Source organism: Brienomyrus brachyistius, chromosome 6 (assembly GCF_023856365.1).
Source record: "Brienomyrus brachyistius isolate T26 chromosome 6, BBRACH_0.4, whole genome shotgun sequence".
Classification (NCBI taxonomy): domain Eukaryota; kingdom Metazoa; phylum Chordata; class Actinopteri; order Osteoglossiformes; family Mormyridae; genus Brienomyrus; species Brienomyrus brachyistius.
In genome coordinates this window covers 9,491,924-9,516,224 of record NC_064538.1, presented here as the reverse complement: position 1 = coordinate 9,516,224, position 24,301 = coordinate 9,491,924, and the positions used below count along the sequence as shown (strand labels likewise).

General features: G+C 41.0%; 1 protein-coding gene across 4 annotated transcripts in view; it reads right to left on the bottom strand.

The window, feature by feature from the left end:
• The window catches only part of LOC125744551 (solute carrier organic anion transporter family member 4A1-like), a 28,884-nt gene extending 5,670 nt beyond the window's left edge, over window positions 1–23,214 (bottom strand). For 2 of the 4 annotated variants that reach the window (XM_049016523.1, XM_049016520.1), the window contains exons 1-11: window positions 23,059–23,214; window positions 7,805–8,773; window positions 6,097–6,187; window positions 4,905–5,026; window positions 4,613–4,724; window positions 3,031–3,185; window positions 2,673–2,922; window positions 1,266–1,428; window positions 871–1,043; window positions 464–528; window positions 103–251 (exon numbers count right to left, since the gene is read on the bottom strand). In XM_049016523.1, the coding sequence (XP_048872480.1) occupies window positions 103–251; window positions 464–528; window positions 871–1,043; window positions 1,266–1,428; window positions 2,673–2,922; window positions 3,031–3,185; window positions 4,613–4,724; window positions 4,905–5,026; window positions 6,097–6,187; window positions 7,805–8,603 (2,079 nt within the window). In that variant the 5' untranslated portion in view covers window positions 8,604–8,773; window positions 23,059–23,214. The other 2 variants (XM_049016522.1, XM_049016521.1) reach the window with 2 other exon arrangements.
• Window positions 23,215–24,301: the final 1,087 nt, after the last annotated feature.

Below are 24,301 nucleotides of genomic sequence, written 5' to 3'. Positions count from 1 at the left end.
ACAATCATAACATAGCTACAATACTATGTCAAATAACCTCTCTGACACAGATACAGTAAACCAATGCCTAGAGAGCTACAGTACCATAATGCAGACAAGCACCTTATAAATGACCCCCGCAGCAAGTGTGTAGCTGCTCATGGCAGAGTTCTGGTAGAGGTAGCAGGAACCCTGTTCTCCACACTGGTCTTGCCACAGGATGCAGGAGATGTCAATCATGGATCCAAAAGCTATGGGGCCAGGGATTCCCCCTGAAACACAGCACAGGGAAAAACATTATAGTCAAATCATTTGTCTTTTGTCAACTTTAAGTCTGAACTTGATTTGTTGATTTATCTTTTTAAAAACATTTTTTATTTGATTATTTTATTTGGCTGCCAGAGAATAACTTTTGGAAGGTACTTATCCAAGTCTGGAATGTTTAAAACCTTGTAAATCTGATCATTCAACAAGTGAAACATACCAAGAGTCCGTACAACAATCCACTGAATGCCCAGTCCAAAGGAACGCTGACTGTCTGGTACACACCTACAAGTGGGACAAAGGCAGGCTTTCAGAAGCACAGTTTGCTAGGGGGACAAAGGGAGGCGTCACAAAGCAGCTTGTTTCTCAGAAGTATCCTAAAAATTCACGGCTTCAGCTGGCCAGAAATCGGTCTGCTTTGCTGGGAACCTCTGGCAATATTTTCCAGCCATGCAATGCTGTCAACTGCGTTGTAAAGACAGGACTTTGGTTTCGGCTGTTTTACAGTTTGCCTCCGATGTTTTGCTGCTACCTGTGGACCTGGTGGCATCTGATATCTTTCAGCTGACAGTGACTGCTATATAGTACAGCGAGTAACATTCCCAAAAAAAATTTAAAAAAATGTACCTGAGGGTGGCGGTGAGGGCAGGGATGCTGCAGAGGAAGGTGAAGAAAATGACGATGAAGAGGAAGACGAGTAAGACAGGCATATGCTGGCACGAGGAGCTGCACTTTCCCGCGAGGGCAAACCCCTCCTCCATAGTTGTATTCCCCATTATGCAGCTGCAGCTGGAAAACAGCTGGGTAGAGCGACAGAAGGGCCAAGGGAGAAGTACAGAGGAGAATGAGAGTAAGAAGTACACAAACTGTAGCACCAAATATGTTGGGGTTGAAAGCGACCTCATGTGCCCATATCAGCCCCTATATCTCCACAAACATGCTGAAGGGCCAAACACTTTAGGACACACTCACAAACACACACACTCATCCACGCACATCTCCGTGCACTGCTGCCTGCTTACCTGTCGGTCGGTTGTGCGCTGAGAGTTGTTCACGGCGGCGCAGCCAGCATGGCAGGGCGAGTAGTACATGATCCCGTCAGATCCACACACCGGGTTGTACAGCTGCTCTGTACAGTGACATCCAGAATTGCACCCCACTGTAAGGTTCACTGTCAGCTGGGACCTTTGACAAAATGGGATTTTATAAGGCAAGGCGAGGCGAATCATTTGCATAGCACCATTCACACACATGAGTAACTCAAAGTGCTTTACAGAAGATTAAAAACATATCTACATTAGTGGACAACACTGTGGAAACACTTTTGCCATTATGTTTTAAAAATTACTACACGGATATTGGCGGTAATGTTTATACTCAAAGAATATTTGTAAACATCATACACTGGATGATTAAATAAGTTCCTGGAGTAACTGGAACAAAGTTCTGCAATTTCTCCACAATTTGGGCCACTACTGACATAACACTGACATAATGTATGAATTCTCTGGAGGTTAAAATACAATGAAATACATTTTTATTTGCAAGCATTAAAAGTCTTTAAAATGAAAAAAAAAAGCTAAGATTACAACACAGTATACAAAAGCATAGTGAAATAAAAAGGTCTTAAGCCTGAATTTATAAATGGCTAGAGCTGTATCATGTCTGAGATTCTCTGGTAGTCGCTTCCAGCTTCTGACAGCATAGCAGCTGAAGGCCATTTCTCCCTGCTCAGTTCTAGCTTTACAAACTGCTAGTTGACCAGTTCCAGAGGAGAAAATGGCTTTGTTTGGTTTGCAGACTTCAAGCATCTCAGAAATATATTTTGTGCCTTGACTGTTTAGTGATTTATAGGCAATTGGCAGCATTTTAAAATCCATTCTATAGCTGACTGGAAGCCATAAACCTAACAATTTGGGAGGTGTGCTCTTCTCGGTTTTAGTAAGCAATCTTGCACTGGAATTTTGAATAAGCTGCAACTATATAATTGTCATTTTAGGGAGACCAGAGAAAAGCATAAAAAAATCCACCTTACTGGAATGAGATCGTGGATTACTTTCTCCAAGCCTTGATTGGACATAAGCCCCCTGACCATAACACGGAGTAACTGCTAGAATGCAAGCAACCGTCCTGTACTGTCCTGTAGCTGACGCCCTTTGCAGTTGTTCAAAGTGACAATTCTCTCCGAGAAAGAGAGAAGCTTGTGTGATTATCGATTAACTTTAGGAACAGGAAAATGGCCAAAAGGGCAATATTTAATATCGCTATTTGTTTATATAATATTGGGAAAAAATACAATGATTACCAAATATGAGCAGATAAGGCACCATTGTCCTAGTTTATGAGGTTAATGGAAGTAGCATACTATAGTTTATTCAAGGTCATAGGGTGGTCTTCTGTTCATCGTTGAAAGCAGTGCTATTTCCCACCTGTTTTTGGAGTCCTGGAACATGGTGAGGTACTGGTTCTGGTACTGGATTGGGCTGGTGTGGTAGGCTGTGGTCACGCCGGCCATGGGCACATTGGGGCAGTGCATGAGGAAGATGAATATGGCCAGCAGGCTGACAACGGCGCACAGCATGCAGAAGCGGATGATGCCGCGGCAACGAAGGCCGAGCTTCTTGACGAAGTACCCGCCCAGGAAGGTGCCACCCCCACCTGCGGGCACCACCATGTAGCCTGCGGAGGTGGCGAACAGAGACGGGCCCGCTTATTCTTCCACTCTTTGGTTTGTCACGCGGCGATTGCCGCCTCACAGGAAACGCGTCAGATGCCTCTTTTTCTTACCAAACCAGGTCGCCGCTTCAGATGCACTGAGGCTGAACTGAGACTCCAGGAATTTGGGCCCGAAGGTGGACATGCCTGCGATGAGGGTGGCCTCCGTGGCTCCAGCGAAACACAGGAAAATGAACGTGGGGTTTTTTAACAGCAGCATTACTGACCTAGACAAGCACAGACAGACAGATGCTGACTCAGACTGAGGCTGTGCAGCTGAACTTGCGGTGTAACATTTAGGGCAGAGACAGAAAAAAAGGCTTAATCAGGACAATGAAGGTCTGAATGTCTGGCATCTGGAAAAAACAATTAGCTGTTTATCAAACAGGCTCTGTAAGCTCTGAGGTCTTAATACCAAGGGTGCTATAGGCCCCTTTTCCACCACACCAGGTACCATGCTTTTGGTACTTCAAGAAAGTATATTTAAGGTATTTGGCAGACGCCCTTAGCCAGAGCGACTTGCAGAAGTGCATAAACGTCCCATCAATGGATACATTCTGATGCTGGTTCAACAGAACCTGGCTAAGAATAATATCACTCTAAAAAAGTCTGGTATTTCAAGGTGTTTGTTTTCCACTGGCCTTTGAACCGTTACCAGCCCAGAATGACATCACAATGCGAGGCACGGTATTTTGTACTGAATTCGAAAAATGGCTGCAGTATATTATAGGCCTGGATTATGCATGACTAATACCAACATAGCATGTTATACACAAGCAATTCTTACATGGCTAGTTAGCTAGATTAAAAATCAGGCTTTTTCATACTTTCAATTCTTTACAGAGATTATAGTGCAAGGGGTTAAAGTTTTGCTAAAATCTTTTTAATCTGTTACTCCGTCACAGGAAAAATACTTAGCAGGCTTTGCGATTTTAATGATTACTCCTTTTATAGATTATCTGTACAGAGATCAGTTTAGGTTACTTCTGCTGTTTTTGCACGACCGTTGAATGTGTTCTCTGAGACAATCTTAAATAATAATTTTCATCCTTGCCGTTTACATCACTTGATGAGTTTGTGAGATATTTATGAACTCCTTTTTTGTTTTATAAATACCCCAATATTTATAAATATTAACGATATTAAATATTAACATAATGACAATTGCTATATTTACAACAAAATCACATCCATAGGATTCTAGTACATTTAAACACATCCTAGTACATTAAAGAAAATTTTTAAGGCAAATTTCTTGTCATGCTCTGTTTGTTATCTTTTTGTCGCACCTGTTCTCCCAACCAGATCACAATATTTATCTATTTGTTTGACTTTGTTTATCCTTGTCTTCTGAGTTCGCTATTGCTTTCCCGGCGGCGTTCGCATTCTGTTTCATCGACAGGCTACTTGCATGACCAATCAACAAAGAAAAGAAGTCACACTTCAAAGTACCGAAGTACTGCAGAAGTACCCCAGCTGGTGTGGCACTTTTGGAACTGGAACTTGGTACTGGTACTCGACCGGAAGTCAATGGAAAGTAACGGAAAGTACCATACTAAAAACATGGTACTTGGTGTGGTGGACAAGCACCCTAACACTACCATCAAAAAGAGGATTATGAGGAGGCAGTGCACAGAAAGGTCTCTGGGTCTACCTGGGCATGTCTTTCACTGTCTTCCCAAACTGCGGGTCGGCCGCCCTCTCCTGGCTCCCATCCTTCATCTGATGGGCCTCCGATACACGCATAGCCACATAACGCTGAGAACCTGGCACCCATTACGACAATGAAAACACCGAAATTAAAAGCCCAGCAGTCCTACAGAGAACACCCGTAGCAGCTCTTTTACGAGCGCCATCTCTCATGTAACGATACTACACAGATTGCAAGTCACATGGTAACAGGACTTTCAAAGCCTGCACAATGCAAAATGAGGGTGGATAATTACCTGGAAGTTGCCGTGGATATCCCAGAATAGGGAGCGCGATGACGAGCGCGGCAATACCTCCCAGGATGAAGCCAATCCACCATGCCCCCACCCAGAGGGGATTTTCTGGGGTCAGTTCAGTCCTGCGGAAGATAGAGGGCAACATACGTGAAGTCAAGAAGAGTTAAACTGTACAGCCTGTATTAGGCCCGGAGTGGTCAATCAGGAGACTCTGGAAAATTCCCGGTGGGCCACTTAGCTGTCATGCTGGTCAGAAACAAAATTACTTGACAAGTTTATAACAAAGCTCAAGAATGTTAAACAGCAACTTGTGTGTGCAGGCATGCACAGATACACAGACACAGATTGCTCCGCACAGATAAACGAGCAAATATGCGGATTATCAGTTTGATCATCTCTTATTTAGAACCCAGTGAGGACAGTGGATGTTTGGGGAGGTGCCACAGCTAATTGGGTGCTATGGGTAATCACTGGATGTTTCCCAAACGACGGGATGTTAGAAAGAGACCGTGCAGGGCAGGGCTGAAAAAAATCAGACTGCTTAAATAGTTCAGTATGCTGTTTACTACTTTCATTATTATTATTATTACTGCTATTTTCTTCTTGGAATGTCAGTAATAAATTTATCGGCCTAATAACAATCATTTATCAAAGTTCTCCCAGAACAAGAACAAAATGGGCTGGTCTTGGGCAGAAAACTCCCAGGCTGAAAACGAGTCCCCGTCTGTGCCTGGCTGGTATGCTGCTCCGCATGCATGGTGCTGTAGGAGGCAGTGTTGGATTTTCCATATGGCATTGCTCAGGTTGTTTTTATTTTTTGTCTTTTAAGAGACATCGTTAGAATTCTGCACGACCAAAATGTAGTCTGGGGAGCGCTCGATGGGGCAGGATGTCCGGGAGCTCGTCCGAGTCGCTCCACGGGACGTTAAAGTCTTCTTCCTCAGGTTCATAAAAAAGTTTCTCACGATGTATTTCACACCTGACGTGCTCCATGGGAGAGTCCCCTGAGGGTTAGTCTGTTTACCAGGGAACCTATAAAACTGAGAATTAACAAATCATGTGGAAGGATTCCACACATGTACAACAGCGGGGTTAACTTCCACTGAATGAGCAGATGCAGGTTTCCAGAGGTTTGACTGGAGGCAACCGTGCAAGGATCCATAAAAGGAAGTGGGACAGGAGGGGCACTTACGTCTCGTGGATCTCTGTATACATGTTAAGGAAGATTCCCCCCAGCAAGTATCCAGCAGCAGGTCCCACGATGGCTGCCGTGTAAAAAATTCCTGGGAAGAGGAGGATAGTCAGTCGGGACTGACTGCATTGTTAGCTTTGTCCTGTCTGCATCCTAATGAACTGTTTTTGTTTAGGTCAAGTGCATTTGCTAAACTTCCTTGATAGTCTTTGATAGCTTTTTAACTGCTAGGAGGAAAATGCAATTCAAGGACATGTTATTGATGTCTGGGCTGGGACTGGTGGCCCTGCTGAGAGGACTGGTGTATTGCTGGAGGCCTAAAAAGCAAAAAGGATAGCTTTATTGTGCAGGGAAATTAAACGGATCAACTGTATCCCGTAAAGAACAACGTGTAAATCACAGATGCATGTAAGCCACAGCTACAATGTCATTTCGAAATAGCGACAGAATTTAGTATTTTTAACCCGTGTTAAAATAATGACGTTATAAACCAAGTAAGGAAAAATGTTACCCATGAGATCAACTATTCTTCTCAATAAAGAACAAAAGAAGCAACGCTCTAGAAAAAGAAGTATAACTAGATGTTATAACATTTGCGACAAATGGACAAGCAACCTGCTTCAACCAACATCAGTAAAGTTTATTCTAAGATGGCTGGAGACTGGTCCTTCTGGTTCTAAACTGTGCTCAGATCCGTGTTTACCCTGTCAACTGGCATTCTGCCTTTGTTTCCTTTTTAAAAAAAAAAAAAAAAAAAAGAGCTCCCAAACAAAAAACAGGTGACTAGTGTGTTCCCTTTCCCATAGTGAAAGTGTTTCAGTTCTGTGTTCCTACAAAGCATGGATGCCAAAGGTCTCAGCATGGCCAGTGGGTCTGTCTGGCAGGGGTAACGTACACAAACACTGGCAATTCCCTTATACATCACTACCCTTCACAATAACCTCCAACCTTCTACAGCTCCTTTCAGTTGCTGCAACAAACTAGCCCTACGAAAATAACCGCATATGACTGCAGTTCTGAGACTCACTTCCTTAATTCAGTTTGTTTTTAAAGAAACAAGATTCATGCCAATAACCATATAATCCATTACCTGCTATCATTATTTTACTCAAGTCTTAAATAATGCAGCTTACAACAAATGTAACCCAGAGACACTTAATAGTTTGTCATCCAAATTAAATAAATAAAAAAAGATGCAGCTCACATGTGGTGTCAGAGCTTTTTTGTAATTCTTTGTAGAATAATTAGGATGTATTTTCTGCTCATTCAGTCTTCTGTTGAAAGATTTAGGCCTAATCTCTTAGGGCCTGTGCTGGCTTACGAATACATACTGGTTTGGACTCCTCTGATCTCTGGCAGTGACTTTCCTCCGGTCATGACAATGATGAGAATAGAAACAACAATATTTAACGTTCTCCTCTTTGTCGGAGTCATGTCCAGGGACTAGACTACAGAGTTCTTAACACACACAGCAACCCGTGACCACATTTCTCAAACGGTGGCTGTTTGGCAAACACAATATTAAAGAAATTTCCATGACACAAACCATGAAGCAAAATTTCATGACTGTCTTCATTCAATGATTTACTCCTGATTGTCAGTTTTAGCTTGAAACTGGTGAAAGTGATTGGTGCCATATGCAAGCGTGTGTGTGTGTGTAATACCAGATGAGATCTGATCCACTATGCCCATCTGGAAACCTACTTACCAATGTAGACTGGTGCGTAGCTGGATTTGACGTTCTCATCGAGGTACGTAACACCCAAGGTGTAGAGCGGTGTGGCCCCCACACCATGCAGGAACTGGCCCAGCATGAAGACAAATCTGTAGCTAGACAATCCGCTCCTGTTCTCATGGCAAGGACCGGTTCTATTGTTCAAGCACAGGCTGGTCTGCTCCGCCATGCTAACCTGGTATGTGGGGGTGGTGAAGTGCGGCAGGGCAAAGACCAGAGAGCCCAGGGCCATGATCAGCACACCCCAGCCAAGCCACTTGGGCTTGTGGCCCGTACCTCCAAAGTAGCTGACAAAGGTCAGACAAATGCAAGCGGCGATGTCATAGGAACTGGCGATCAGGCCGGTCTGGTAGCTGCGCAGGTCAAAGCGCCGCTCGATGGATGTTATCACCGTGTTGATGAAGCCATTGATGATCATCCCCTGAAGGAAGGAGGCCACGCACAGGAAGAAGAGCACCCAGCGGGGTGTGTTGAAGGCTTGGATGCACTGGGGAGTCAGGGCTCCCCAGCCGCAGAGATGCTCCGAATCTGTAGGGACAAACCTGACCCCATACGAACCACCTGTCTCTTCCCTGAAACCCTCTCCTAGAGACACCGTGTCAATTTTCTGGTTGACTGCACTTGAACTGCCAGGACTGGAACCTTCTGGGGAAACATCCTGGATCTCCGCTGTATCGTGATCATCCAGGGAGCCAGGAGTTGACCCATCTTGGAGATCCAGGAGTTCCTGCCTGGAACTGAAGGAAGTGTTGGCATTTTGCAGGTTGGGCATAGCTGTAAAAGTAAGTTCTCTTTCTTGGAGGAAGATTTTCCTGGGTCGGTCACTGACTCTATATCCCTGAGCACCATAAGATACTGGTGACCTCTGCCTGTTGGATGCTGTTCTCCCGGTAGAAAAGTTCTCTAGGAGGGACACTTGTGATGGACAGCTGCAAAAAAGCCCTGCAAAGGAATAAATGAATTAACTAATTAAACAGACAGACAGACGGCTTAATTTCACTAGCAAAAAATACACTGAAGCAAAAAAAAAAAATAAACATTTTTAAAATTGTGCTTGTGTATTTTTATATATACAGCTCTGGAAAAAATTAAGAGACCACTACAACATTTTTAGTTTCACTTATTCCTCAGTTTATGGGAATGCATCTGCATAAAATATATTTTTTCTGCAAACTCTAGCCTGGCTCTTCCTTGCTTCTCATTGATGAAGGGCTTCTTCCTTGTTTTATAGGTCTTTAAGGGCTTTTAGGAGTTCTACTGTAGCAGTCCTAACTATCCTACCAGTGCACTTCACACCACTTCACGTTTCCCATTCTTTTTGAAGGTCACTTAAGGTCGTCCTCCAATTTATGAGGCACTGTTGAATAAGTTGATGGTCATCTCTGGCATTAGAAAGTTGCTTCTGCCCTTAACCTGGCTGGTTTTTGGTTATTGCCAGTGTCTCCTGCTTCACCTTATTCTTGTGTACTGCTGTCTTAGAAACTCGAGGTCTGGAAGCAGCCTGCCTCACAGTGTAGCCTTCTGCCAGCAGAACCAGAAGTAGAGCAGCATTTAAAAAATGCAGGTTTTTTAAAAAAAATTCCACGGCTGTATATGAAATAATGCTTTAATTTCCATTTGCAGAGGTATACTTGAATGCTTCTTGTTACATATCACTAACTTGTTCTCCTATGAAACATACACAGCCATATACACCGGTCATGAGCAAAGCTTTGGGGTACAAGTCCAGCCATTAATCTAGAACCCCGGTGCATTATGTAGTAATTACCCCCAAACTCCCCAAATACAGCATGAAAGGTTTTCATTCATCTTTGTCATCTTGATATGATAATATCTGTTCAGTCGTTTGCCATTTACTGGGATTATAGCTATTATTTTTAATGATGTGTTATTCTTCTCATCACCACAGTATATATCACCCTGACAGTAACTCTGATACTATAACCAATTGTGTACATTTATTGGAACTCTGCTCTTTAGAAAACACAGAATAACATTCTTTATAACTGTGTATATATACACAAATTGGTTTACTAAACATGGTCTGTAAGAAGTATTAACTATCCAATATCACAGAAAGGGAACCGTGTTTCTTACTGGCATACTTTCATCTTCTGGGCCGATCTTAAGTATTTGCAGTATTTCAGGAGACAAAGTGTACAGAAGTTTGCGATTGTGTGTATTAGCGGTAGTACTGCCTGGAATCTGAAGCAATTAGTAAATGCATTAGAATGAAAATACAGCACGAGCAGGAACAAAGTTTGTGCAGTTCTTTGGGTTTCTGTCACAGTGCCCAGTAAGGCCTCTTACACAATTACAAAGCTTTAAAGTGAATATTACAGCCACAGACAACCTAGAACACTGCCAAACAGTTATTCTTGGTTATTATGGAGGCCTGTAATCCATCCATCCATCCATCCATTTTCCAAACCGCTTATCCTACTGGGTCACAGGGGGTCCGGAGCCTATCCCGGAAGCAATGGGCATGAGGCAGGAAACAACCCAGGATGGGGGGCCAGCCCATCGCAGGGCACACTCACACACCAGTCACTCTCACACACACACCTACAGGCAATTTAGCAAGTCCAATTAGCCTCAGCATGTTTTTGGACTGTGGGGGGAAACCGAAGTACCCGGAGGAACCCCCACGACGACATGGGGAGAACATGCAAACTCCGCACACATGTGACCCAGGCGGAGACTCGAACCCAGGTCCCAGAGGTGTGAGGCAACAGTGCTAACCACTGCATCAGCCTAAGGTAATCTTTAAGTAGAAATAAAACAGTAGCTGCAAAATGACATGTAGAATGATATTAGCGCAGCACAAACAGAAAGCTGTTCAAGGATGAAATTGGAACTTCTAAATGAAGTTTCACACTCCTCCCCTTCGTCCGGCACTGCCTTCTTCTCCATTTCCACTCTCCAGGTCTGCACTTCATTTGCCCCATAAATACCCCAACTGGAAAGGCAGACGGTAACGCTCCTCGCTTGCCATGTGCCGGAGGGGTTGTGCAGTTATTACTAAGTTCAGCGTGTGACTCCCACAGGATTTCATTCATTCCATAATCTCTGCTTTGCGATTGTGGTGGTATGAACACCACACCTAGTCTGTCGCCACGAGTATCACTATGTACAAGGCATTAATAAAAGATATGAAGGAAGTTGGGGGATGTCAGTCGAGGTTCATGGGGTAAGTGGCTCACAGACCCAGCTCATAGTGATGGAATGAATTGCCTTTCCTGTAAAAGGAACCCAATCCTCTTAATTTCTCTGATTGGAAGGTTCCTATAGCAAAAGCAGCTATAACTTTTGCTATAGCTATAGCTAAGGAAAAAGCTCTTCATTTCATATGTAATGCTTGATCATAGTCTACAGAAACGTCTGCCACATTTCATCAAAGTTCATCACTATTTGTGAAAACCAATAACTTTCCACTACAAATTATTATTACAAGAAAATGTTGAGCATAGACCAAATATCTTCCAGCTAGGCTGTACCAGAGGACAGAGAAGGAATAGGGTTTAACTTTAATTTTTTCCAAGACATTAGTTGAGTTCTTTTGTTGTGCCTTAAACAACCATTTGCAGCTCTGGGAACATTTCAACCACCAGGAATAGAATAGAACACTTTACTAATGCCTAGGAGGAAGTATTTTTGCGTGCCTCATTTTGCTCACTATGAGACACACAGAGACGTACAGTATGTAAGTAAGAGCAAGACTGGAGATCACAGCGTGGAGCAACCAGAGGTTAAGGCCCTTGCTCAGGGAGCTACAGATGTGTGACTATTCTACTGACAGCAGGGCTCAAACCTGTGACCTTCCGATCACAAGCACAGTGGACTAGCCTACTGAGTCACATAGCCTTTGCTGTGAGTCACAGACCTGCTGCATGCCTCGATCATACACGAACACTCATTATACACTTCATTTTGTCAAGCGAGTCTTACACAGATTGATGTTATCCAATTAAATGCAACTTGCATGAGGACATCAGCACCCCACTGCATATCTGATACATCATTAACCTCATCACATCACCTAACAAGGTCTATACAGTCAAGCTATTCAGGAAGGTCACACAAGGTTACAGAAATGGTTTTAAACAAACAACAAAAGCAAAACTGAAAAGATAAATACAACACTTCCTTCCCATGAACATACGATTTAAAAAAAAAACTTCCCTAAGTCATTGTCATACAATAATGAAAACGATTATTCCAGCAAGTGAGGCTTTGGCTGGATTCGATTCTGAATACATGAAAATGTCAATGAGATAATTTCACTCAAATAACCATGGCAAAGTTACATTCCACAAATAAATTTGTTCAGTATTGTAAACATTTAAGTTTATTTAATATTTAATATTAAACATTTACCATTTTATTATTTATCTGTACCTACTGCACGAATATGAGCAGAGACAACTGGAGACAAAAATCCCTCTACGTGTGAACATACTTGGCCAATTAAACCAGTGGCCTGTACTACAAAGCAGGGTTACTGGCTTATCGGGGTAACTTGTTGTATTTAAGGTACCACAGTTTAAACAGACTTCATATTCATTCAGTTACATTTTGCTCAGACTACCTTAAATCCGACAAGTTACCCCGATAAGCCAGTAACCCCACTTTGCAGTACAGGCCACTGATTCTGATATATGCTTTTTCCAGAACTTAATTTTGTTTGGAAAACCTAGTCTATGGATTACCAAAGTTAATATTATTGATATTAATAAAAATATTAAAAACTGGCCTCCATACCGAAGCCCCTTCCCTCTGTAAGCACTGACTAAGATCGTTTTAATTAACCCTCAATTTCCTCCAATTGCAACAATTCAACACACGAAAAAAAAATTGAATAAAAATACTGTAACATTACAGTCACTATTTTAAGAAACCATTTTCTTCGAATTAAATTAAAAAAAAGAACAAAAAGGTTTGCAGGTGAATAACACACAACAAAACCTTACAAAGTTCAGACTTTTGAAAAACAATTGATAAACTATTACATACAGTTTTTCTTTAAGGAAGTATTTAATAGCAAATCCAAAATTCACTGACTCTGCCCCTTTTGACTGATTTATAAGTAGCTTCCTTCACTTTACTCAACATAAAAAAAATTCAGCATGCTCAAGCACCACTGACTAACTTAGTCTATGACAATCATCCTGAAAAATCCACTAAAACATAGACCTATGCATAGCCTAGTCCATTCAACAAACTCACCTGTGTCGTTCCTTGTACTTAGATGATCACCCAAAGACAAACGTAAATGCTGACCACAAGCCTGAAGGCTGGAGTCATTATCAAAGTTGTTTGTGATCCAGGTATGACATACTGTAAAAGGTACTGCTCTCTGATCACATTCGCACTGAGAAACTCACACTACTTATCCAGATGATCTTTTTCAATGACCTCATTGCTCAGGGAAGAATCATGCACCCAAACTTAGCAGAGCCAGGAAAAGGGAAGGAAAAAAAATAATCACTTGTAGCAGTTCAGATGTTGGTTCTCAATCCACACACCAAGAATAACAAACACTTTGCCTCAGAACAGCTCCAGATGGGGTAGAATAAAAAGAACATAGGAGAAGTGCAGTAACCCGCTCACCATTCCTCACTTTCCCAAGAACAAACTGCTAGTGTGACAACTGTCAGTTGTATATACAAATATATCATCATATTAAACAAACTGTTGTCTTTCTCACTCCAGTGGCTGTACCATGGAAGACATTTAATTTCAGGCATACCTAATGCAAATACAATAGTTAAGCTTTTCCCGGAATGCTTTTTTTTAATGACAGATGGCATTTTTAATGTTCAGCTTTATATCATGCAAACCTCCATCTAGTCAATCCATATGTAGTAACCACCCCCAGGCATAGATCACACAGCAGAACATAACCCTAAGCAGAATGTTGCTTCATTCATAAACATAAAAAGCTACTCAGGTATTGATTGTGTAACAGTCAGTCTGGGTAGGAAACGACCTGGACAAGCTAAGAAACAGAGTGAAAGAGGACCATGCTGCCACTGTGCCATGTAAATTCGGGGGTTTGAACTCCCCACTTCCCGCACAGACACAAATGTAATGAGGAAGGGCAAGACAATATGGACAGTTCTTCATTTTCACAGAATTAACTGCCATGCCAACGAAAATAACAGCTGGAAGCTTTACTGTGCAACTTTTCCCACCCACCAAAACTCAGGGGTCAATGCGCTTATGGAAAATCGCGATACCATTGAAAAGTACTATTAATAATTTGCATTTGCCGCAAGTATTTAACAAAATACAAAATCTAGGGCAACAGAGGAAAAAGACTATTTATGTGTTTCCCCTCCCTTTATTAGGTCTTCCTGCATATTAATAGAAAGGCTTTTTACAATGGTGAGAATCGCACTTTTTATATCAGAAGACTCGCCATTTAGCAAAAGCGGGTGTGGCAAGACTGTTCCGGAAATATGCGTTTGAAGTGTGCTCTAGACAGAGGGCCCTGCTTGTGTTTGTTTTGCAAGGAATTTACTCAGGATGCCGAGAACAAACTAGGCCTATGATCTATAAAAATCTGGCACCATTTCTCTTTCAATTTTCTATTTATTATCATCACAATAAGACTTCAGGAAGTTAAAATCCACAAGAAACAGTGTATATTCTAAAAACAGCTGTCTGCACTGCAATTATATGTCTTTCCTTCAGCAAACAGGTGCTTTTGAAGTTCTAGAATACCCATGCATGTATGCAGACTGGGAATTTGGCTGTTATGCAAAGCTAGATTTAGTCTTACCTAAAAAGTTTATTCTATATTGTTTTTTCAGACACCCCAGGTGAGTTAGCGCTACAGTGCTAACTCACCACAACAGGCTTGAAGGTGTCAAATAAAAACTGTTCCTTAGTGCCTTCAACAGACCTGTACTTTTCTCTCCAACTAGTATTGGTGAAGTGTTGCTTGTCAGTTGGTTAGAGCCACATCGAGAGTTTTGAGCCGGGAATGTCACCGACACTAGTAACAATCCAGCCTAAAACCAGGGAGACTTATCAGAGATTCTCCCAATGAGATACTCCCACATTGCAGCTGGTATCTATACTGTTTTGCTTGTCAAGGACTGTAGTTTTATCCTCTATTAACACCGAGGCCTTGAGCGAGGTATCTGCTACATCATTGACACAGGCCCCTGATCATCAAGCATCAAGATCATCAATTCTGTTCCTCATTTTGCAACTTCATGGACCAATCACAAACAAGAACAGTAAAGGTGACAGTAGACAATCTTGTTCAACTGCAGTCCCCACTTCGAATGCGTCTTTGAGCTACTTGCCAAAGACAACTTTGCAGGTCGTGTGATGGAATGTATTGTTGATACTATTAGTATCTCTGCTTTGATTCCTTATCTTTCACGGCTCTTTCCGTGTTACTGTATTAATAATTTGAGTGGGTTGTGGTTTGCCAAGTTGGTGATCATCTGATGATTGAAAAGGGGGATTTTAAAAAGAAGATACTTATTATCAAAATTAAAAGGGGAAGATGCTCAGGTACTCAATGTCTCCGATTCTACATATGGCTGACCCATCCCCTAGCACAGAACTTATCGTGCTCCCATAGCTGTTCGACAAAGCAAAGCAAAAACATTTAGTGATACAACTTTTTGTCGTTACGCTCCATGCCGCTGGAACAGCCTTCCTGAGGAGGCGAGAGCTGCTGAAAGTATATAAAATTTTTTTATGTAAATTAAAAACACAACTGCATAGTCTACTTTGTATGCAGTGACTCGTCAGTCAATGCTACATTATCACACAATTACAAAGGAGTGCCGTGACAATGAAGACCACAAAATAAGGCCGCACTCTGTGGCTACAAAGCTGACTCATCTTTATAATTACTGCTACTCTCAAGGGTTCCTGTGTTTAGAGATCTTCATTTTTTTATGGTATAATGTCTTACAGACATTGACAGCTGCTCGATTCTATATATTTATTTTTGCATATAGAGAAAAAATTAAATTATCTACTTCATTTTCCCCCATTAGCTACACATGGTAAAATTTAAGCAAACTTTATTTCTGGTCAGGTTAAACACCTTTTACAAGGGTACAATGGACAAGAGCCTGCAGAAATTTACCATAGTCAATAGGTCAGGTCTGTATACCTGTTGGCCCACTTTGGCACTACAGGAATTAGCAGATACAGGCTTCTGAGAAGCCAGGCGAATTCTGCCACATACTGTGCCACCTCTTTTAAGCCTTTCATATCCTTTGTTACCAAAAGATCAGGGCATCCTGCCACTGCACCTATTCATCTAGCCAGAATGCTGGCTTTGTCTTCAGCCTTCTTGGGTTACCACACAATAACTAACGTCTACATTACAAAATGGCTTAACTGAAACACATCCAGTTTCACACACTTGATGCAGTCAGACAGGCATAGCGGGCTTTTACAGTTAATTCTGTAATATAATAATAATAATCTCTACAGCAAATGCAATTTTTATTTATACCATTCTTTGGAAATATACTGTACAAAAGGTGCAAACTCAAGGTGCTACCGGACCATATATGGTGGCAGTTCGTCGAACAAACTAAAAATAGAGTTCCCTATATTAGGTACATCTAAGTTTTTCAAAGTAACATGCACAGCAATGCCTTCCTGTTAAAATGGTTGTGTATATTAAGTGTGACAAGAGAAAAAAAGTTAAGAGAACTGAAAATGGTCAGTTTAATGCCTAAAGTTCATAATAAGCTAAAGACAACCAAACCTAAGAGTGCCTGCTAAGGTTATAACATTATTTTTTCCATCTCCTGAAGCTGATCAACCTTTGCATCTTTTTAATATGCATCCACTCTAATCAAGCTCCTCCTGCATTTGAGGCAAGTTGGTTAGGTTTGAGAATGACCAGGCAGAGGTGATTTGTCAGAACAGTCAGCACCGATAAACAGGGTCCGTACCACAAATTTAACTCTACTTTACGCAGCAGTAAAGTTGTCACAGCAATGAGAGACTCTGGCTTGACTACTCCTACTTCCAACAGAGCCACGATATCGTATTGTGACCCCAGGCAAAGTGGAGTAGTGCTGGGTGCTCTGAATTAAAACAGATAACCTTCTTTTTTTTCCTACTAAAATGAATAGGAGCAATTACACAAAAAAGCTGAAGTTTCATAGGCATACAAACAGTAATAAGTAAACAAGCCGCCTGCACTGGTATAATGTGTATAATGTTCTTACATTATATGCTTAAGTATGCTTAATAAAGGTATGAAGTCATAGGATCAACGATAGGCCTTCATGCAAAAAATACCTAATTTTTCTTGTTAGTTGTACTTTCAGAATGATCTTCCTACTTCTTGAAGCATACATATTAACTCATAGGCAAAAGTGGATACTCATCTTTACCAACTGCACGGTAAGCTCCACAACAGTACAGTGTTTATGCTATAATTATATAAACCAATAAATGTGATAAGCAATCCCTTCTGACAAGGTACACATAAAGTACGCTTGGGTGATAGAAAACACATCATCAACTGTTTCGTTCAATCAATCGATCGCTTTTATTGTCACATCACATTGCTGGTACACTGGTACAGCACATGTGAGTGAAATTCTTGTGTGCGAGCTCCACAAGCAGTAGTGGTGTACAAAATATACAAATACAAAATATAAGAATAAATATGTACATGAGTGAATACAAATACAATATATACATTTATATACATATACATATATATACATATATATATATATATGTATGTGTGTGTGTGTCTATATGTGTATTCAGTAATCATTATAGGTCAATAGATGCAGCTCTCCATTTAATTTGCAGAATAAATTTATTTATAAATATAAATTTATTTAAGATGACATGAAAAATTTTTTGTTTGAAGTCTACGAGTAGTTAAAGTAAAACCGTGAATAATGGTTTTACTCACTTGTTGTGGGTCATGAGAGTAGATGGGGATGTTTCTGATGTGATACACATCTTCAAGCCCTGAAAGTGAAACTAGTTCTGTCCCATAGGCGAGTGAGGGGGAACACAGCCTCATTCATACTGTAAATCTGCCCTGGCTGAAGATTCCCAGCCAGCTGCTCTGCTTACACACCTCATCACATGTTAACTAAAGCACAAGAAGTACAAGGCACTAGGAAATCAGCCCATTACAGGGCACACACTCATACTATAGGCAACTTAGAGACACCAGATCAACTAACTGAATGGAGAAACCACAGTACCTGGGAGAAGCCTGCATGACCCGGAGAAAATGCGCACACACAGAACGGAGATTCAAAGAGATTCAAGAGATTCAAGAGATTCAAACCCCGACCCCTGTGAAAGTATGATCAGTCTTACATACTGAGCCAATCTGTCGATCTGAAAATAAAATAAAACATGAAACGACGGGCAAAACATTTGGACGACGGGCTAAACATGTGTCCGCATGCCAGCTTTTTAGTACTATATGGGTAAAACAGACACATAACCATCTGAAAACTGTCTGTGGTAACACCTTCTCTGTTTAGGCCCAACACTTGTGGAAGCACAGGTGTACCGCACTGGTTTTCCCAATAACCCTGTACTGATTCATACTGGCTGCCATAATGATCATTTAGTTATGTTGATACTTAATGTCACGCCAGCAACTAGGACTACATTCATGGCAAGAGCACATGGATATTAAACCAAATTCAAGAAGCAAAAGGGTAACAACTTCATAAATAACCAAAGCATTTTCAATAGATAAAACAATGTAAATACAATGCTACGTTTATCCATCGATCCATCGATCCATCCATTTTCCAAACCGCTTATCCTACTGGGTTGCGGGGGGTCCGGAGCCTATCCCAGAAGCAATGGGCACGAGGCAGGAAACAACCCAGGATGGAGGGCCAGCCCATCGCAGGGCACACTCACACACCATTCTAAATAAATAATAATAACAATAATAATAATAATATATAAATGTAAAAGGAGTGTTACATACAGGACATAAAGGTAGATCTTCACCTGTAAGTAAAGACATGTGAGTCAGCCGGGTTCGGCCCACATAACACTTTATACGACCTGGTCCCATCGATTTCAACTAATTTCAGCTTTCCAATAATTGGACTTTTATCATCAACGTTTTCATTCCATTCTGTTTGTAATATTTCCTTTACTTGAGAAAAGAGCAGTTTTGACATCTGAAGGTGATATAATCATCAGTCTTACAAAAAACTAAAAGAAAAGCCAGCACCAGACTTCAGACTCCCCTGGTCATCGGGAGGCAAGTGGTGTGACATCTGCATGCTACGGGGGAGTGTGATGAAAGAAGGGCAAGAGGCTTGCGCTTCCCTAAGCATGGTCAGAAACTGCAGTGTAAGTACAAAGCAGAGACGGAAGGAACGAATCCAATAGCAGTGTCACCTTCAAGGGTGACAGTTACTGTATACGGCCACAATTACCAAAGAAATACACAAGACAGACAGACATGCTCAGGTCATGTGGGAAAGGTGGGAAAATCTCATCTACTGTAGAAATGGCCTCGGTGAAGGTGTTTGCTGCAACTCCCTAATTAGATGACTAATTAGACTACTAATTGGCTGAGAGTCCTCACACCTGGGTTTGAACAGTTGACCTAAAGGTTATCCCACAAACCTACATACACACCGGCCCTCTGCGGATAAGATTGCCCACCTCTGTTCTGAATGATGCAAAACACAACAGCTTGTTTAATTTTCAGCTCCTACAGGTAGATCTCCCTCCTGATCTTTGCCCCCTCCACAAAATACAGGCTCAGAGTTTGTTGGAATACCCTGGCCCATAAAACAAAGCTTAATGACAAAATGATCTGGAGGACACAAAGTTACTTCTACATACACAGCAGGCAGCTCTGTTTCCTAGCTGTCTGGCGATCAGTGGTGTCTACTGTGGTACTGTGTACAGTGTAGCCTCCGGTAGGGTTGCCACTCATCCTTCATTATACAGGATTGACATTTCATTTTCTAATATAGGACAATCCCATATTATAAGGGATGGGTTGCAGCCCTAGCCTCAGTATAATGCAATTAAGCAGGTAACCATGATAATTCCTACACAATAACTATGCATCTGGGGTCTGTATTACAATGCAGGATTTCTTGTACCTTGATTTAAGGTATCCCAGTTTAAAAGGATTCCATCTTCACTTACATTTAGCCCAGACTACTTCAGATCAGATAAGTTATCTACAGTGTAGCCAAAAATTATTAATTTGTACACTTTGAAATAAAAAGTCAAAAATGCAAATGAAATTGAGGATATTGAACAATACATTTTAAAAATGGTCTTAAAATGTTACAGTTATGTGTGAGTTATGTAAAGAAACAAGAAAAGCTTTTATTCAAAACATATTCTGGAACTGTTTTCAAATTATGAAGTTTATTGCCAAACAATTATTTGTACACCTAGCAATTGGGAGTTTTCTTAAAACCCTGCTCAGTATTTAGTAGGCCCTCCTTCGGCAGCAATAACAGCATGTAGCCTCTTGGGCGTAGTTTCAGCAAGCGTGCTGCAAATGGCCAGATCAAGGCTCTCTGATGTGCGGTGGAGCGTGTCCTTCAAATTCTCTTTGTTTTTTTGCTGGGTCTGCTGGGTATTACCTCTCTATCTCAGCCCAGAGGTACTCAGTAGTATGGAGATCCAGACTTTGTGGGGGCCACTCGAGCATTTTCACCTTATTCTTGGTGGAAAAAGGCTTTCATATGTTTTGCAGTGTGCTTGGGGCGGTTATCTTGTTGGAAAATGTAGTGACGTCCAAGCAGTTTAGCAGCAGATGTGATGATATGGGTAGAGAGGATCTCAGAATTCATGATGCCTTCAATAAAATGCAAATTGCCGACACCGCAAGCAGCCATGCAACCCCAAACCACTACTCTCCCAAGACCATGCCTGAAGGTTGGATTTAAGGACTAGATTCCTCCTTTGCGTTGCTCTCTGACCATACAATTAATTTCCAGAAGTTGACAGGCTTCTTTGAAGATGTTCTTTGACAAATTTCAGATGTTTCAGTTTGTTCTTTTTACTTATAAATGGCTTCTTACGAGGAACCCTGCCATGCGGCCCACGTTCGTTCAGCCTGCTCTTTATTGTTTGTGTGCAAACCTAAATCCCAGTAGCCTCCTTCAGTTGCTTTGCTATTTGTGTAGCAACCTTTGGTTTTTCATTGCAAGCTCATCGATGTACCTATCTGTCCTTGGGCAGGTCTTTCTCTTTCTCCATCTTCCCTCCAAAGTAATGATTTCACCAGTCTTCGTAAATTTCTGAATGATGTAGTGCACGGTTGCGTGCCTCATATCAAGTCTGGTGGCAATTTTTTTAACAGAAAGACCCTGACCGTGAAATTTTATGATTCTTTCCCTCAGTGCATTGGGTATTTCAACAGTTTTAGCCATGTTGGGAAACTGAAATAAGTCTACAAATGCTTGTGTGGAGAATGACCACCAGGGCTACTTGTAGAAACTAAGGGCAGGCAATTACCTGCCTGTTTGAAACATCTGCCGTTTTATGTTGGGTTAAATAATCTCTATCGACTGAGAACTCCTCCCATTGTCACCTATTCGTCCAACTCTAGGAATGGCCAGGTGCACAAAAAATTATTTGAAGGAAATAAATGACATAATTTGAATACGATTGCACAATATGTTTGCATAAAAGTTTCTTGATTCTTTAAATAGCACACAAATAGTGGTAACATTTTTGACAATTTTTAAAGTTTGTTCTTCAATATCCTCTATTTCATTTCCTCTTTTGACCATTTTTTCATATTGCACTAATAATTTTTGTCTACACCGTAGTTAACCAACAAATCTCACTTCATGATACCGGGCCCTGGGAATATCTACAAACCTTGTCATATAACTGTTGCTTGACAACTGCAGAAAAATCCATCCATTTATACAACCATCAATATGCCCCTTATTCAGTCTGGTGCCCATCCCAGGGAGCAGAGGACAGATTGCCAATCAATCAGAAAATGAAGTGTATATACATAAAAAATAACAATATGGCTATATTAAATGATTTCAATTGGTGTAGAGTGGAATTAATAAGCATTTTAAACTATCTGTTCATATGGATCATTGCCATTTATACACAAGAAACAATGACTGTTAAAAATAAGGTTGCCTTCCTAGGATGGCAAGAGGGCAATAAAACCCAGTGAAGTATTTCAGATAATACATTTGTTGCAAAACAGGAATGAACCCATGCAAAAGACGGACTGACCCAGAAACTCTGAAAGGACCAAACACTGCTCAACAGTTTTTTCCCCTCACTAGAAAATTTGACACCCATTTATCATTTAGTTAACATAATGTCGGTGACGTGTCCTTTTGTCCTGATTGACAGTTTCAGCTATGCCTTTAGATGGCGTTTGTTAAAGAAACAGAGGACACCATTCCATATTCACGAAGGCAATAGTATATAATTCTGTTAGAAGAAACACTCGCAAATACCTGGGTATGAGGCGCAAATCGCTTCTGTAGGCCCTAAATAACTGGAATATCGATTCATAGGTTCACATGGAAAACGATCTGCGACGATGACAGTTTGGTACAGGTGTTTAACCGGCAATAACCCCGAGCCGGAAGGTACAATACACAGCCCAAAACGGCTTTCATTTCTTTAAACACAAAAATAGCACTTTCTCCTTTGCTTAGGTGCAGCACAGGCTACCGAATTTCATTCGACATAGAAGCAGCACATATAAACGATAGATCTCGTTCGCAAGAAACGAACAGAACATCATCAGTCTCATAACCATGTTAGCTGTATCCGCCTGATATGTACACGCAGAGTCAATCTCTGATTCCAGTGGAAAAATTAAAATAGTGAATATTACACGAAATATTACGATCCTCTCAATCACCATTATTATTGTTGTTAGCTTTACCTCAATAATCTTAATTCCAGAAAACGCGACTCTTCAACGAAAGACACAGAATCGTTAAAAAACCACGCTTTAGTCAGGTGTCAATCTTGAATGGTTTCCTGGTGTCTACTGACAGAGCTCAACCCAGATATTCCATTTATATAACCTAAATATTTAGCTTTTTTTTATTTCCCCGGTGCATGCACCTAACACTTCAAGCGTCTCGTGCTTCAAGCACACCCACTTTGGCACGAAAGCGCAAGAGCATCGCACGAGCTGCTCCCTTGTATCTCATGCGCCCCGTGATTTCCCCATCAGTGGAAACTTAAAGCGTGACTCTGCTACTTACAAGATTTTGCGCACGGGTCTCTTTATCGTCATCGTATCATCGTTTTAGTTCAGATTTCGTAAAAAGAAATATGCTTAATAAAGATCTTCCATCCGCTACAGCCCATTCATTCCACAGACAATGCTGCCAGCAGATTCATTTCGCTGTGTACCACTCACTTCCTAAGACATTGCTATCCAATGAGAAAGCATGCCTCGATGGCGCTATAGTATTTGAACCAATAGATGTAATATCACGTGACTCGTCTGCTTGTACTTTAAGTATCATCTATAAGCGGCAATCTGCTATCTATGTAAAAAATTGTGTTGGTCACTGTATAAGGCCTTTTGAAATTGTGGTAATAATAGAGGTCAAATCACACTGTAGGTTGAAAAATTCTGGTTTATGGTTTAGTGATGTTTTTGGAATTTTTCCACATTTACTTTGATAAGATCTTTTGTGGTTTCAGTTCTAATATAGCACAGAGAAGGTAAATAAGGGAATAACATCACACTCCTGTTTCACACACACACAAAACGTATTTGTCTTTTAAGGAAATTAAACATGCAGTCTCAAGTATATGAAAAAAAACACTACCCTCCTCTAATTAACAGCTCAGATATAAGGGATATCTTTGGGAAAATATCAGCTAGGTCTGATTTGGACTAATATAATTCTTAACCAATTTTAGCACTTTCTCCATTGTTAAGACATAGACAAGGAAAGGTCACCACTAATCAACTGCTTGATTGACTGACTGATTTATCGATTGTATGAACAGATAGGTCACTGTGTGTGTGAATGTGTGGCACAGTGTTGGCTGCCTTGTGCCCTTTGCCTCCTGAGAAAGTCAGAAAGTTTCCTGTCACCCTGTTTAGCATAAACAGTTTGAAGATGGATAAAAAAAAAGTAATTTGTGATGTGTGCAACGAGAGGAGGGCAATTACTGGATAGACAGGCATTCATTTTCTGTTGACTAAATTAACCAAATGAATTATGTATTATAATTCATTTGTTCACTGCTTCATATATAATATACAAGTCTTGTTTAAAGATGTGACAACATTCAATATTGAAAAATGTAAACATCCCAGATCTGAGTAAATCTAGCTGAATACCTCATAGGACTAGACCCAGCAGTCCTTTTTACAGTCAGTATAGCTGAAGCAATGCATGTTATTCCAAGTCTTTAATGTGCTGAGAGAGCAATAAATACTACAGAACAAATTATTTCCATACATTCAAAGCTACCCCAAAAAAACAA